At 42.2% G+C, this 17,421-nt stretch overlaps 1 protein-coding gene across 1 annotated transcript in view; it reads left to right on the top strand.

The window, feature by feature from the left end:
- Positions 1-14,616: 14,616 nt before the first annotated feature.
- LOC146864113 (complement component C9-like) overlaps positions 14,617-17,421 on the top strand; it is a 296,668-nt gene continuing 293,863 nt past the window's right edge. Inside the window, exon 1 of the mRNA XM_085631143.1 lies at positions 14,617-14,712. Within this exon, the coding sequence (XP_085487269.1) occupies positions 14,642-14,712 (71 nt within the window). The 5' untranslated portion in view covers positions 14,617-14,641. The remainder of the gene's footprint in view (positions 14,713-17,421) is intronic.

Raw genomic sequence — 17,421 nt, 5'->3', positions numbered from 1 at the left:
AAGTGGTGTTCTACTGCACGCGTCGACCAAACTGTGGAGGGGTCCGTGTGTGACCGTGTAGAACGGTAACGGCCAATCACATTACTTCTTTTCCAATCCGGTGACGATAATCCGCCGAACAAAAACAAGACACAGACCCAAAGTAAGTCCTCAAAATAAAGTTTTACTCCTTCTTCGCCATGACGCGTTTCAGCTCGTAAAAAGCCTTGTTCACATGACATGTCGGAGCCAATCCATGGAACTATTTCAAGTGCAAATACAGATACGTAGCCACGTCACATGATCTCATAGCCATAGACATAGAAACAATAGTAATACCAGACAATAGCCTCAGAACCAACTTGCGGCTAATGTGTCACAAATATATGCCAAATCTTCTGTTGCTCATGGATACATGTAAAATACATATTATATACAACGAGAAAGAGTTAACAGACTTGTAGAGAATAAATCACGTTTGGTTACCCACATTGTATAAAAGGTCAAATACAAATAACGTCCACATGCATAATCGGTAAAATACTGCTGGATCTGGATTTGTATGGATGGCAATACAAACGTCTGGGTACAAGAATAGTGTTGCAGAAACTATGCTAATGGACTAGAGAGTAGGTGAGCTAACGTATGACAAAAATAGTGCCTCAAAGAAAAGGGGGGGGGGGGGGGAAATAATGAGGGAAAAATGCCCATAATATGGAAACGGTGCGAATCAAATTAACCAAATTAGGCAAGTGCAGTTATTCCCAAAATGATTGTATTCAAATGTTGATTTCATTTGTTGAAACAATAAATATATAGAGATACAGCATATGTATTCTAAGTCAAGCAGATGTATAATACGTATGAATACATATTGGAAACTCAAAGTAAAATCACTGAATTTACCCTGAATAATATAGGGAGTTGGGAAAAAGTGCGCAAAGTGCAAAGTGCAAAGAAGGGGGAATACAAAGGTACATCATTGGACTGGTAAAACAGAAATCCGAAATTATCTGTTTGAATAGGTGGAATCATGGGAGGACGGAGATGAAAAACCTCCTATCTTGTGTGATAATCAGGGACAAGGTTATAGCAGCAACATGGAAAAATTTCCTGAAAATAGATATAAAATCGTAGAGAATTACAGTATCTATAGATATTGGTAAAGTGCCTGGTGCAAACAAGAGACGAAGTCTCTTGGGGAGTTTGTGTTTAAAGGATAAGGCGAAGGGAAGTGCGAATGTTAGCAAAGATAAAATATGTATAAAATATGTATAAATATGTGCAAAACAGCATATTGCAAACAATGTTCCATTTGTCAATAAATATATATATCATAATAATAAATAGTCATGAATATGAACAAATAAATAAATACATAAAATCTTTTCATTCCTGATATGCCTTTCCTTACACATTTCCTAAATGAGTTTGAACCTTAAATGAATAAAATGCATGTTTTCAAAATCACTATACCTATATCGTAGCACCATAGTTGAAAATGCGGTCAGACACTAAGAGAATATTTATTGTGCAAAGTGTGCTATGTGTAGTCACCAAAATCATCATTAAAGACATGTATAAAGATCTTCTGTGGCATTCAGGCCCCCTGGTGACTTGGTATCCAGCTGGATAATATACCTAGTCTCCAGTTGTCTCAGTTTGTGGTCCCTATCACCGCCACGTCTGCTAGGGGGTATAGCATCAATCACATAGTAGCTCAAATGTTTAATGTCTGATTGATGAAATTCTTTAAAATGCCGAGCTACAGGATATGTGTTGTCTTGGTGAGTTGCATACTACTGCCTATTACTCACTCTACTACTCACTCTCTACTACTCTCTACTACTCACTCTCTACTACTCCACTACTCTCTTCTAATCACTCTTTACTACTCACTCTATACTACTCTCTACTACTCACTCTCTACTACTGTCTCTCTACTACTCACTCTCTACTACTCACTCTCTACTACTCTCTACTACTCACTCTCTACTACTCTCTCTCTCCTACTCTCTACTACTCTCTACTACTCACTTGCTACTACTCTCTACTACTCACTCTCTACTACTCTCTCTCTACTACTCTCTACTACTCACTCTACTACTCATTCTCTACTACTCATTCTCTACTACTCTCTCTCTGCTACTCAGTCTCCACTACTCACTCTCTACTACTCTCTACTACTCACTCTCTAATACTCACTCTCTACTACTCTCTACTACTCACTCTCTACTACTCTCTACTACTCACTCTACTACTCACTCTTTACTACTCTCTACTACTCTCTTCTTCTCACTCTCTACTACTCTCTACTACTCACTCTCTACTACTCACTCTACTACTCTCTCCTACTCACTCTCTGCTACTCTCTCTACTACTCTCTACTACACTCTCTCTACTCTCTACTCTCTATAACTCATCCTCTACTCTCTACCTCTCTACCTCTCTCTACCTCTATCTCTACTACTCTCTACCTCTCCACTGCTACGTCTCTACCTCTACACCTCTACCTCTCTACCTCTCTCTACCTCTCTCTACACGCACACGTATGTATAATCTGCATATCTATATAAATACAAATATAAATGCATGCATACATATACATATATGCATGTTATGTACATGAAATTTTGAAAAACACTAATAAAAGCAAAGCTAAAAAGCTACCTAAATACAAACAGAATTGCTTTTACTTAAACGAGGGCGAGACCTATTGCATTTTCAATGCTTGTTTACTTTGGTTCCATCAAGAAGTCATTCAGATGTGACACATTTGCCATAAATTCTGAATGGTAGCACTCTAGTTCCTCATTAGATCACTGTAGTAAAGCTACTGCTCACCAGGGAAGTCTGCTGCTGGTATTCAAAGTGCATGTTTCAGTCTGCATGTCAGGATTTTTGTATGAAATAGAAGAGGATTTGAGAAGTCAAAATGTGCCCTAATTTTTCTTTCTGCAGAACTAATCATAATTTCTATGGCAAAATGAACCCCCTCATTTTGTTCCTTTGTAAATTAAATGTTTTAAGTGTTACCACTTTATTCCAATCAAGATGGCTTCAGGTGTGCCATACTTTTGTCACAAGTAAGACTGTTAGCGCTCTAGTTGTTCTTTAAAACACTCCGGGATTTTTTGTCATTGGGCTATACTTGGGCTACATCTCGGTGATATTTGTGCTACATTTGGGCTCTTTTGTCTCTGGTGGCCATCTTGGGAGACTTGTTATAAAGTTTCCTAATTTCCTCATTTACTACAGTCTCCTCAGTAGGTATACTGTCAGTTTTTAGGTCTCGCTGAGACAGCGAAAGCTGTCTCTTTGAGACATTTTGTAAGTGGGCTTTCAAAAGTGCTACCCACATGGTTTGCTGGCCTAGAGCTTGAGTGCACGATGGCGTGCACGTGCACAGCTGCTCCTCTGCTCCTTGCATTCCCCCCTCCCTTCTCACCCAGCCCTTTGATGCTCTGCTCGATTACTTTCACTTTCGCGGCTTTGATGTTTTTTCGCAAACGCGATCACTTCCGCTTGGCATAGCCTGTACTTGTTCTCTTTGTCCTCACATATGCTCTTCCCTCTATGTTTTTCTCTCTGGTCTCACATGTGCTATTCCCTCTGTATTTTCACTCTGCCCTCACATGTGCTTTTCCCTCTCTATTTTTCTCTCTTTCCTCACACATGCTATTCCCTCTGTATTTGTCTCTCTTCCCTCACATGTACTCTTCCCTCTGCATTTTTTCTCTATGCTCTCACATGTGCTCTTCGCTCTGTATTTTTTTCACAGCCCTCGCATGTGTTCTTCTCTCTATATTTTTCTCTCTCCTCTCACGTGCTCTTTCCTTTGTATTTTTCTCTCTGCTCTCACATGGGCTCTTCCCTCTATATTTTCTCACTTGCCTCACATGTGCTCTTCTCTCTTTATTTGTCTCTCTGCCCTCACATGTACTCTTCCCTCTGTATTTTTCTCTCTGCCCTCATATGTTCTCGTCCCTCTATAGCTTTCTCTCTGCCATCACGTGCTCTTCCCTCTGTTTTTCTAATTGCCCTCACATGCACACTTCGCTCTGTATTTTTCTCTCTTTCCTAGGATGTGCTCTTCCCTCTGTTTTCCTATCTACCCTCACATGAACACTTCCGTATGTATTTTTCTCACTGTCCTCACATGTGCTCTTTCCTCTGTTTTCTCTCTACTCTCGCATGTGCTCTTCCCTCTATGTTTTAATCTCTGCCTTCACATGTGCTCTTCCCTCTGTATTTTTCTCTCTGGTCTCACATGCGCTATTCCCTCTGTATTTGTCTCTTTTCCCTCACATGCACTTCCCTCTGCATTTTTCTCTCTGTCCCCACATGAACTCTTCCCTCTGTATTTTTCTCTCTCCTCTCACGTGCTCTTCCCTCTGTATTTTTCTCTCTCCTCTCACATGCTCTTCATTCAGTATTTTTCTCTCTGCCCTCACATGAGCTCTCCCCTCATGTGCTCTGCTCTCACATGAACTCTTCCCTCTGTATTTGTCTCTCTTCACTCACATGTGCTCTTCCCTCTTTATTTTTCTCTCTCCTCTCACGTGCTCTTTCCTCTATATTTTTCTTTCTGCTCTCACATGCGCTCTTCGCTCATCATTTTTCTCTCTGCTCTCGCATGTGTTCTTCCCTCTATATTTATCTCACTACCCTCACATATGCTCTACCCTCTATGTTTTTCATTCTGGTCTCAAACGCGCTCTACCCACACTGTATTTTTCTCTTTGCTCTCACATGAGCTCTTCCCTCTGTATTTTTTTTCTTCCCTCATTTGGACTCTTCCCTGCATGTGCTATCCAAGGCACCTGCGTCCTCTCCTTATGCGTGAGGGTTGGAGCCAGATCAGCAATGATTATGGGGGTAGTGGACTGACAACCCCCCCACTCATCTCACTGGCCTGTCCCATCTTGTGCCTGTGAGGCGACGAGCCCCCCCCCCCGCCCCCCGCATCTCTCCAACCCTCTCTCCCTGGTTATTTCTCCGTTCTCTACTTGGTCTTTTTGCTGGCATTGTTGCTTGGGTGGTGCACGTCTACAGCCCAGAGTAGGAAGTATGTGTAAGGTTCGATATGCAGTGTATGTTGGCAGGATACATATTTAGGCAGCACGGAGCAAGAGTCGTGGGGCGCTTCACGCCGCATAGAAACCACGAGCATCTGTTTATTGTGCTGGGGGTGCTATTTGCGTGCGCGCATGCAGACAGCACGGTGCCCAGATGGGATATTACTGTCTGCAGACTAGTAGTGTCATCAGTGCAGAGCGTGAACGATGGCTGTGTGCACGATCACATAGAGGGGCTCTGAGGGCACGTAGCACAGGCCTTAGTATGGCGTGTCTGGTTGCTATTTGCACTATATCATGCAGGCAGCGTGGTGCCCAGCTGTTTGTGTAATGCAGGTCTGCAGCCCAAAATAGGGGCATGCCAGAGAGGAGTGTGTGTGGTGTTTTTTTGTGTATAAGGCGTTTGCTACCCTGGCTAGGGGGAACTCACAGGTTACTGTGTACAAGGATTGACACCACCCCAGAGAACCACTCCCCATCACCCCCACCCCGTAATCTTCTTCCGTCGCCTCCCTCGGTATGTTCCCAAAGGGAGCCCTTAACACCTTACAGGGTCCCACCGACTCGCCCAGACTGATGATTTCAGGGACTGGCAACTGATGGGGATAGAAGGCCACCTTTATGATTAAACCTACCAACGGTGGCCTGTCAACCGGTTTTATATAGCACCAATTACCGTACTTGAGTTGTTCTCTGCGTTAAAAATAGCATATGTTAAAATCGGCTAGTTTACGTGCTTTACAAACAACTGAAAGGATAAATGTGAGCGTTTACTATGTGCATACGGACCCCGAGAGCCCGGCGGCGTTCCTGTATATTCGCCTAGTCCTTGCATGCAGTCCAGCCTGGGCTCAAATGCCCCCACAAGGCTCAAGATGGAAGCGGCCGAGCGAATCCAGTCACCCGCTGCCACCCAGGAATGCTGCGAATTGGCATCAAACTTCAAAGGGTCTGCTCCCCCGCCTGTAATGCGCTCCCCCGCCCCCGCCAAGCGCGCGCGCCACGCTTGCTTTCACTCTTGATTTTATCTTGCGTTTATCTTCTGTCTGTGACAGAAACATAGCATTTGGCCGTCTTGCATTCTTTTAATTTGAATGTTTTTTTACATTGATGCCTTCCGCCCAGAAATGTTGAATTTGCCCGTCCCGCTTCTTTTCATTTGACTTTTATTTTATTGACATTTCTGCCGTTGCCCGTCGCAGTTCAGCGCGCCTCGTTCCGCCCCACCACAGCGCGCGTCCCTGCGATCACTTTCGCTTTCGCGGCCGCGTTCATCAAAGGTGCTCTGTTTCTGGTTCCGTGAAGAGAGACTCAGAAATCTAAACACACACACGGGCAAGAGGGAAGGAGAGGAGCTATATGAAACGGGCATTCATGTTAATAAAAAATCAGGTTTACAGTATTAATGTAGTAGGGAAACTTGAGCGCTTTTCACCCCCACCCCGGCCCATAACCTTAGATCCCAGCAGCAGAAGAAGAAGGTGACAGACACGTATTCATCCATTTTTAGGATTTAGTTAAGGGAAAATGAGAAGCTGCAGGCACTATTACTCATCACATTAAAAGCAGCCTTTAGTGGGCTGCGAGAAGGAGAGACCCGACCTCAGGCGGTCCCTTCAGAGATGCCAAGGATCATCAGGGGCAGCAGCTGCTGCCCCTCGCTTGCCCCTGTTATCCTTGGAACTGCCCTTGCTATCTCTGGTCGCAGCGGTCATGACGGCAGCAAGCACAAAAGAAAGGATACCAGGTGCTACAAAGGTCTCAGGTGACCCCAGGCCGTGTGTGACGTCATACACCACCAGCAATTTAAACGGGATTTGCGAGTCATTTCAGAATGAATCTACGAATACCAGAATACAACACGATGTCCATAGCGCAAAGACTATATGACGGTCGGAAAGCGGCAGCTGTGAACGTGTATCATGTCTTCGCTTGCGACGCTAACGGTTTAAATGGTTTTTTAGGCATCCATGTCCGTGCACACCAACTGCCCCCGGCTGTAACACGCGTGGCGACAGCTGTTTGTGTTCTTGTTTGTTCCTGTTCGCCTTTCGCGCTCACACAGTCTGTTCGGGGCACATACTTTGTATCAGAGGTATTAGTTGTGTTGGCGCTAGTTGAATAAATCGCATTCCAGCTGAGAGTTTGCTGTTGCGGCTGCTACTTTTGTTGTTCTTTCAGCGCTTGTTATTTTTGCCGTTTTATATAGTGAGAATCCGACCCAAAGGCGTCGCAGTGCTTTACATAAGTGCACAAGAAGCAGTCACGTTACCGAAGGTCACAACTTCGTTTTTTGTAGCAACACGAGTTGGCCGTCTGGTTGGCGCTAGTTGAATAAATAGCATTCCATCTCAGAGTTTGCTGTTGCGGCTGCTACTTTTGTTGTTCTTTCAGCACTTGTTTAATTACCTTTCCTCTCCCAGATGGAAGAGAATTCGGCACTCAGCAGTGGTCACTGTGAGTGTGCAGGTTTTAGTGTGAGCAGTGCTGAAGTGCGAACTCATGGGAGGGGGAAGGTGTTACTGGGGCCGGAGCTGCTCTGGCCTGTTTGAGTCGGTTCTCTCGCAGCTTGTATCTGGAGGTGAGGGGTGTTAGAGCTACACCCCCCCCAGGTGGGCCTCAGGCCGTGAGAGAAGAAAGAGAGGGATTGATTGTGAACAGCAGGAGTCCAGTAAGGGTTGAGCTGCTCCTTTCCAAAGTCTTTTAAAAGTTGTCTCGAAAGCAAGGAGGAAGACAAACCCCCTCAACCCTACCCTACATTAATAGGCAATTGCAATGCAATAGGTCTCGCATTTACGCGAGTTTGAGCTATTGACATTGCAAATGACAATGCCTTTTATTTTTGTTTTCATTTTTAAAACATAACTAAAAGGCATTGTCATTTACAATGCCAATAGCTTAAACTCGCGTAAATGCAAGACCTATTGCATTGCAAATGCTTGTTTACTTTGATTCAATGAAGAAGGCATTCAGATGTGTCACACATTTGCCATAAATTCAGAATGTTAGCACTTTAGTTGCTCATTAGATCACTGTTGTAAAGCTACTGCTCACCAGGGAAGTCTGCTGCTGGTATTGAAAGTGCATGTTTCAGTCTGCATGGCAGAATTCTTTAATGAAATAGAAGAGGATTTGAGAAGCCACTCAAAATGTGCCCTAATTTTTCTTTCTGCAGCACTAATCATATATTCTATGGCAAAATGAACCCCCTCATTTTGTTCCTTTTTAAATTAAATGTTTTAAGAGTTACCACTTTATTCCAATCAGGATTGCTTCAGGTGTGCCATACGTTTATCATAATTAGGAGTGTTAGCGCTCTAGTTGTTCTTTGGAACAGTCTGGGAAGCTGCAGTAGAACACAAAGGAATCAACTGACAGTCTCTACCCTTGTTGGATGTACATGTTTTACTGAGAATGTCAGACTTCATTCTCACATGACTAAGAAAGATAATGTGAATTTACAGAAAATATGCTCTCAGTTTAGCTTATAGATCACCTTCCAAACCTCTGTGGGAAAAGCATGTGAAAATAATTTTCTCTCAAACATGATTCATGATATCCCAGCAGAAGGCTTTTTCACATGGTAAAATCACCTTAGAACATACCACAATTCCTAAAATGAGTATGGTACCATCAACAAATGATTTATAAAGTAACTAAAGTCTTAAAACCTTCTATTAACTGCAATGCTTTTTAATGAGGTGCTATCATGTATATTGGTCCCAAGATGGCTGCCAACACTTCTTGGTTGAAGTGCTGACAGCCAATCAGATCTCACGATGAGATGTGTGGTTAGGCTCCGCCCAGATCTATATGTGATTTTACTTTTGATTTTCTCAGGAACTACTGAACGGATTTACACCATTTAAGCAAAAGGCACGACTCTGAACCAAGGTCTACCTCTCTGCCAAATTTGGTGTAATTCCGTTCAGCAGTTCGGGCTGTAGCTGCGTCAACAGGTCCTATGGAAAATTGCATGGGGAAAATGCGTTTTGGGACCCCCCTTTTTTCTCAGCCCCCGCTTGACGAATCACCACGAAACTTTCAGGATAGGAGCGGACCGGAGCTGGCCAAAATTTGGGAAAGTTCGCGAAGATTTGTCAACCGGCGCCAGACTTATTGGGAATAGAATGTTGCGGATTTCCTATGGAAAATAGGTCCTAACTATAACTACCTACTGGCGACCGCCAGTAGGTAATATATATATATATGAAACATACAAAATATTGTCAACTCAATTCCAAAACATGAAATAAATTACCAAACAAAGAGAATGTAAAAAAATAAAAAATAGACATTCATCAAATATCAAAAATATGATAACAATTTAAAAACAAATAAAAATATAAACAACTAATATAAAGTTTTAATTATAAACACATATTAATAATAAATTGAGCTAACCAATATTAGGAAAAGCATTTGAATGTGGGAATAAATAGTTATACTTATGCCACTCCAGTTTATGCAACAGTAGAGAAAGTGTAGGACTTTGGAGGGGTTAAAATTACTATTCCCACTACAAACAGCGCAATAGTAGGGAAAGTGTTGGACTTCAGAGGGGTAATATTTACTATTCCCACTCCAGTCTGTGCAACCGTAGAGAAAGCGTTGGACTTCAGAGGGGTAAGTTTTACTATTCCAGCTCAAGTCTGTGCAACAGTAGGGAAAGCATTGAACTTCGGAGGGCTTAAATTTACTATTCCCACTCCAGTCTGTGCAACAATAGGGAAAGCATTGGACTTCGGAGGGGTACGATTTGTTATTCCTACTCCAGTCCGTGGAACAGTAGAGAAAGTGTTAGACTTCGGAGGGGTAAGATTTGCTATTCCCAGTCCAGTCTTTGCAACATTACATATAGAGTTGGATTTCGGAGAGGTTAAATTTACTATTCGCACTCCAGTCTAAGCTGCAGTAGGTAAACTACTTCACTTCAAACCCATTACATATTTGAATAATAGTATTAATCTAGAAAAGTACAAAACTCTTAATATTATTACTTTACATAAACTACATATGAAAAACAATTAACAACATGAATAAACAATATGATAACTAAAGTATATAATTATTACCCAATTTACATAATTATTAATCACTTTAATATTTAATAATACATTAATAATCATTAACATTTAATTATTGCGTAATTAACTTCCCACCCTGTATCCCTACAAACCTAGCAGCCCCCAACCAAAATATAAAAAAAATAAATCAGTATTACATAATGTACTTAAGTAATAATCGATTCAATAATTAATACATTAATAATAATTGTTAATCAATTATTACTTAATTAACTTTCCACCCGTTACCCCTACAAACCCATCAACCTGCATCTAGAATACCACTAAAATATATGATTAGTACACAATGTATATACTTAATAATCAATTAAATATTTAACAATACATTAAAAATTAATTATTAATTAAATATTACCTAGTTAACTTCCAAGCCTATACACCTACAAATGTAGCACCTGCACCTAAAATACAAGTAAAATAAATCAGTATTGCATAATGTACATAATTTAGATCAATCACATACTTACTATTATTTAATTACTAATAATAACTTCATTAAAATTCCACCCTATCCCCCTACAAACCCAACAACCCACTACAACGCCATAATCTACTAGTAGCAATTACATAAACAATTCTAAATCATTACAAATTACAAACTATATTTAAGGAAAAATGATAACAATTATGCAAATAATAGTAACAGCTAAAATAATACATGAACTAAACCAAATAAAAATAATAAAAATAATTAAAAAGCAATATTTTTTACAACAAAGGCCTGATTGCTAGTTTGACGGTCTCGTAGCGGGCCGCCACGCCAGTGCCCCGCTGCAAGACGCCAAACCTGTAGTCTGACTGCCCGCCCAATTACGAGTATCATCCTGGAAGGCGGTCCTGCAACGGCTGTGTCTTTGGCACGACGATAGGAGCCCAGCACCCCGTTCCTGTATGGACAGAAGTGCACAATGTTGTGCATTTCTTTTTATTCAGGAACAGGGGGTGCAAGAATTCAGGGGGGGACACCATGTGCCCCCATGCATGCACCCCCTTTCACAGTTGCCTCACAGCCATCCTTTTTATGGCGGGGCTCACTCCACTGAGGCAACTTGTAATATGCTCAGCGTTGCTGCAGTGGCACCACCGAGCATACTGCAGTCTCAAACCGCTGCACCTCTGCTGCAGGATTAAGGATCCCAGCGGTAGCAGCGGTCTAACTGCAGTACTTGTAATAAAGTGAATGCATCACCAGTCTGTTGGTCAATGGAAGGCCACCACAGGTTTGGACCGCCGAACTCGTAATCAGGCCCTATATTATTGAAAACAATATCAACAACAACGATATTCTTACAAATTAGACTGCTTACCTAAAAAAATATATATATTCTTGACAATGATATTTCTGCATCACAATATTTTTGTAACATTGTCTTTTTTTCTGATATTTCTGTCTCCTGATATTTGCAACTCGATATTTTGTCCAAAGGACCACCATGATGCAAGGGTGTCTGTGTTCGAGCTACTCTGCACTGAGTGCACTGGAGCAAGGCGAGAGCAGGTATGGGCCATATCTTCTTGATAGAAATCTATCAAGATATGGTGCATTCCTGCCCTCTCCATTTGAAGCAGGGCACCACAACAAATTGTCTTGCTGCGGTGTGCTGCATCAAAATTTGAGAAATCTGGGCCAAACTGCCTGAGAAAGGGGAAGACTAAAGGAGCCAGAAAGCATGAGAAAATAGAGGTGGAAATCTGGGTGATGTACGAATCAAAGATGAGACAAAACTCATTAAAGTGTGTATGAATGTGGCAGTGAATCTAAAGGGATCAGGAAATTGTTTACACAGGATTTCTCCTTCAGAGAAGATTGAAGGAAGGAAAGAACTAAAAGGACCAGACTAAAGCATTATGCCAGGATGAAAAACAGAAAAGGTGTGGAACTGAAGCAAGGCTTCCAATGTGTCAGATAGTGCATAATGGAAAGCAGGTCTGACTGCAGGAACTTACAGGCTCTCACAGGCAGAATCATGACAAATCAGAAAATAATACTTAAAGTGACCACGTTTTTCAGATCAACAAGGACAACACGATCAAAGATGAAGCTAGTAAAGAAGATGACAAGCCAGCCTCATGCAATAAATGAAGAGCACATAAATCGCTAGCAGGAAAAGCCACAACTTTCAAAGTCTGAAGCAAATTAATTTGTAAAAATAAACATTCTCTTTTGAAATGGCACCCTCCCGCCCAACTGACAACAGAATCCATGCTGCCTTCCTGTCTCCTGCAATCTTCCAGAACCCTACCAACTTCTATGCCCTTTTCCTTCATGTTTCAAAAGGAGATAGTTGTAATGGATGCAAGCGTGCGTTTACATTTTTTTTACACAAAATGTAATGTCGAAAGGGCAGAAGAAGAAATGTTTTCAGGTATGCTTTAAAAGTAACCCACTCTTCTAAAATAACAATTTGAATAGAAAAACAATTACCTGGTTCCTTTATATCATTACATGCGCCTGTCTTTTCCTAGCACCAGCATAATCACCGGCCTACATTTTTGGAAGTTCACACATGCAATCTTAATGCAGAAGTCCAAAGAAGGCCCAGTTGCACGTGCACAGTGCATGCAGACTGCCACTGCCACAACCCTCGGTGCATCTCTGCACAGAAAGAAGTCATGCCATATTCATGTTTTAGGCACCTTCATGAGTACACCCCAGTATGAATGTGGTCACAAATGCAGTTCCCCTTCGCCCTCCTGCCCCTATGACAGGCGTCAGCAGGTGCAGACCAAATGTAGTCTAATATACAAGGCACACATGGTTCACATATAATACGCAACACTTTTGCAGAGTTCTTTAAGACTCTACTTGTGCATTTAAGCATGCATTTTTCCCATTGAACCCATGCACTTGCATGACCCGCATTGGGACACGCAATAGAGAAAAAAATTAAAAAGTAAGGGCATTAATAAAAGTTTGGAGGACGAGATACTCTGTCACAAACGTGGTGGATATTCAGTTTGCCAAATCGCAAATGTATTATTGCCAATGGCACTTGCAGTAGGACGGACAGGATAACCGCAATGCTTGTGATGGCGTATCCAGTCTGCCAAACTCTAAATAAGGATATAAGTGACCAGCCCTCACCTGATGCTTAGGGCCATATTCTCAATGAAGTGACGGAGAGAGGCGTTAGCCTTCTTGGGTTAACGCCTCTCTCCGTCACTTTGGAAACGCGAAGCTGCACCCTCATCTCAAGGATATGGTGCAGTCTCGTGCTTTCCCTTGCGATGGCGCTAAGTTTCACAACTTAGCGCCAGCTAAGGCACCCTTGCACAAGAGTGCAAGGGTGTCTGCAAGCAGGGAGGTTTGTTTATGTACAGGAAGGTGTCCCTTCCTGCACATAAACAAACACAAAATGCCAGTTTGTGACTTACATGTGTGCTTCTTTCTGCAGCACACATGTAAGTTACAAAACAGCATTTTAAAAAAAAGGTTGGTTTATGTACAGGAAGGGACACCTTCCTGTATATAAACAAATCATGGCATGTTGCTTTTTCCATGTGTGCTGCACAAGGCAGCGCACATGGAAAAAGCAAAAACGAGGAGAAATAAAGCATTTCTCCTCGTTTCGTCACCTTAAGACCAGATTTTTCCTGGTCTTAAGTTTGGCGCTACCTCCTATTTACACTGCCCTTGAGAATAGGAGGTAGCGTCAAACTCAATGGGTGTTGCGGTGGAACGCCCACCTTAACACCCACTGCACGCCCCTTTCACGCTAAAAACAGCATGAAGGGGACACTATTCACAAGGCACCGTTAAGCCACTTTAAGTGGCTTAACAGGCTTAACGCTGCCCTGTGAATAGGGCTAAGCCCCTATCGCCACCAAAACGTCATTGAAAGTGACATTGTGGTGGCATAGGGGCTCGAGAATATGACCGTGAGTGTTTTTTTAGCCCAGCGTAATTTGGAGGTGGCACTGCGCAGCACTGACAACTTTTTCACTAGCTGTTCTCCCTCCATTGACTCGCGGGTCCAGCTAGAGGAACTACATACATGTATTTCATCCTAGTGCCTCCGGCCTTTTTGGAGAGATTCTACATGTGTTGTTACCAGACTTCAGACCTCCCTGAGCTTTTTTCTAAGCGATCAGTGCACAAGTCACTGTTCTGCGAGCTGCAGTCTTGCGTTGCTTCAATTGAACTAATTAGACCAACACAACCGACAGGAATAACTAACAAAACGAAAGCTCAGGATTGGCAGAGTTTCTTCTGGCGACCTCTGATCACACGATGAGCCAACACTGCCATAAACAACTTCCACTCCGTTGCTTAACTGCAATGGAGACCTAATTTAATTTGTTCTGGCCTTTTCTTGCAGTAATCTCTGTGCATTGCCCAATTGAATTACTTACCGTAAAGCTAGCTGGGCGGTTACGACACAGCCTCCTCGGACTGACTGGATTTTGTTCGTGTTTCTTGTAATGAATGACAGCAGCCTGAATAAATACCCTTGGCTCGAGCCTCGGCGCTCGAGCTCCAGCCTCTTCACAGCAGCAATGGCCACGCTGCACGCTGTCCTCGCGCTGATGTGCGTGTTCCTCACGGCAGAAAGCCGCGCTTCTGGAAGGTAAAGTCACGTCTATGTTATGTTTTGTGTGTTGAGCCTTGTGCTTTTGTAAATTCTCCTCACCTATCGTTATTAACATAATCAAAAAGGGAATCTAGATTTTGATCAAGTTTAATTCGACATACTTGAACTGAGTTTGACTAATCGTCAAGTCTGGGTATATACTACTTTAAAACCAGGGGCAGATTTATAAGCCTATTGTGACACTTTTACGACACCGGTGTGCCACTTTTGTGACGCAGCAGCGTCGTAAGCAATGCGCCACGTTGTGACACATTTACAATGTGATGCATCTAGGGAGATGTGTCACGTTGTAAAGCCCTGACATACCTACGGCAGGTAAAATGTATGCAGGGTGGGTGTTTTGACGCAAGAAAGCCTCGTAAAAGTGACACAGTGAAATCTACAAGATTTCCCTGCGTCACTTCTACGACACCACTGCGTCTTGAAAGGAGTGATGCAGCATAATAGAAATAGGCATTCCTGATTATTGCTGGAGTTGCGTCGTGCTTTTGACACGTCTACAGCAATGCATTGCTTTTACGCCACCAGATGCGTCACTCATCTGTCAATCCTTGCGCCACGGTGCGCAGCATTGTAAATGTGACGCATCCATGGTGGCGCAAAGATTTTTTTGCGTGACGCAAATTAACTGACGCATCTCTGCTAATATGCAAAGATGCGTCAGTTCTTGTAAATCTGCCCCCATATTTTGTTAGACACACGAGTCTGCACCTGAGTTCATATTTGCGTCTTGGTTGAATAGATAGTAGAAATGAACGTTGGGGCAGATCAAATGAACTTCACATTGATTTAAAAAAAATAATAATAGTATCTGGGGTATAGAGGATTTGCGAAAAATAGTATTCCTAGCGGTTTACCTGGAGTTGCACCCTCAGGGCTACACCTTCCACGATTCAGAGTTCCTACTTTTTAACCCGTTCTAAAAAATTTTAACATTTCCCAAAATATTGCAGAAGCGGAATTAGAGCATTAAACACCCCCCACCTCCCGCGGAATAGTTTGGGGAACATTGCATTTTCCCTAAATATTCTAGGAGGAGTAGACTGATTTTTAAAAATATTTATATTGTGTGTGCATAATATGAAAGACAGCACTTACACATTTCAAAACGTTTAAAACGAGAAGGATAAAGCTCTGTTTTAGGGCCATCATCAATTTGCTCAGTTTCTATTTAACAACATCAAATAAATAGTATGAAGTTAGTGTGATAATTTTTCTTACAGAGGATAGATAATTCCTGGAATTGTTTTTGCTTTTGAGCACAGACAATTCCACATGTAAAAGAATTTATAAGCTAAGGGGTATCGTACTCATTTTTCACTTTTCTCTCAATTTGTTTAGATCAATTTTTGCTGTTTCACAAATGCCCATGTACAATTCACTGCTTTCAATTCTTTTTCCTCCGCTCCAGATCACTCAAAAAACAAAAACTGTGCAATATAATTTGTTAGATCTTACCCTAGTGCAAAAACAAAATGTGGAATCTGGCTCACCTACTTTTAAGTAAACCGTAGATTTGGATTTGTAACTGCAGTGCAGATCAACTATTATCCTGATTAAGCCACCGTAATGCTTCGAATAGAGACGTTAAAACCAAGAGTTTGAAAACTTTTGAAAACTTATTTGGCTACCTCAAACACAAAGCATTGAAGAACGTAGACAAACATTACTTTTAACATTTTATGACCGGAACGTAAAGTGGGAATGGTTAATACTACTATAACTAAACGAGAGGAGAATTGTGGTAACCTACATATACGCTTTAATTAAAAAAGTGTTTCTCTTCTTACAGTATTACATGTATCTTACCATTGAAAGCTGGACAGTAATCCTTTGAAAGCTTTGTTCATAAGCCAACACCTTTACTTTAGTGGACTGTATTTCACATTTTGTGGATAATAAAACGCAAAGCATGAAAGTTGATCAAATCCTACATGCATGCATACATCTGTGGGAAGAACATTCCTGCTAAATTATATATTAATACAAAGAATACATTTAGGTCTATATTTATCATTATTTCACACAACGCAGCAAGACACCTTGCTGTGCTTCACTGTGTTGCATGAAAGGGAGAGGGCAGGAATGCGTCATATCTATCAATTTACGTCACATTCCTGCTCCCTGTCTGCGCTGGCTCACAAACTGCTGCCTAGCGCCAATGTAGGACCATGGTGCAAGGGTGCGTGCATTTCAGGCAGGATTGCTTCTGTGCAGGAAGGGATACCTTCATGCGCAAATACAATCCTCTGAGATTTTTCCTCTTTCTACGTTTGCTGCGGAATGCAGCACATTTAGAAAGAGGAAAAAACTAGGGGAAATAAAGATATTCCTCCTCATTATGCCTCCCATGGGAAGGTGTAGCACTCTGATGCATTCCCAGGTCTGACATTATTGGTCATTCTGGGAATGCTTCAGACTCCATGGGTGGATACGTGGGAATACCCAAGCTCCACTTATGGAAAGCCTCCCTGTAACAGAGGAACTCAAGTCGGCGGCTTGCGCTGCCTTGCATAACTGCAGATTTACCATGCCACGCAGGGCCAGGCAAGATGGCCTTGCGTGGCTTGTTAAATCTCATTATAGGTTTTGCATCGTCCTGCGGGTCAGAAGATAAATGGACCGAACCAAGGGACTGATTATGATGGGGGTGGGACCACCACCATCAGGCCGTCAGTGGCGGTC

This window comes from Triturus cristatus, chromosome 2_1 (genome assembly GCF_964204655.1).
Source record: "Triturus cristatus chromosome 2_1, aTriCri1.1, whole genome shotgun sequence".
Classification (NCBI taxonomy): domain Eukaryota; kingdom Metazoa; phylum Chordata; class Amphibia; order Caudata; family Salamandridae; genus Triturus; species Triturus cristatus.
Note: the sequence above shows the minus strand (reverse complement) of the source record. Positions and strands in the feature narration are given on the sequence as shown.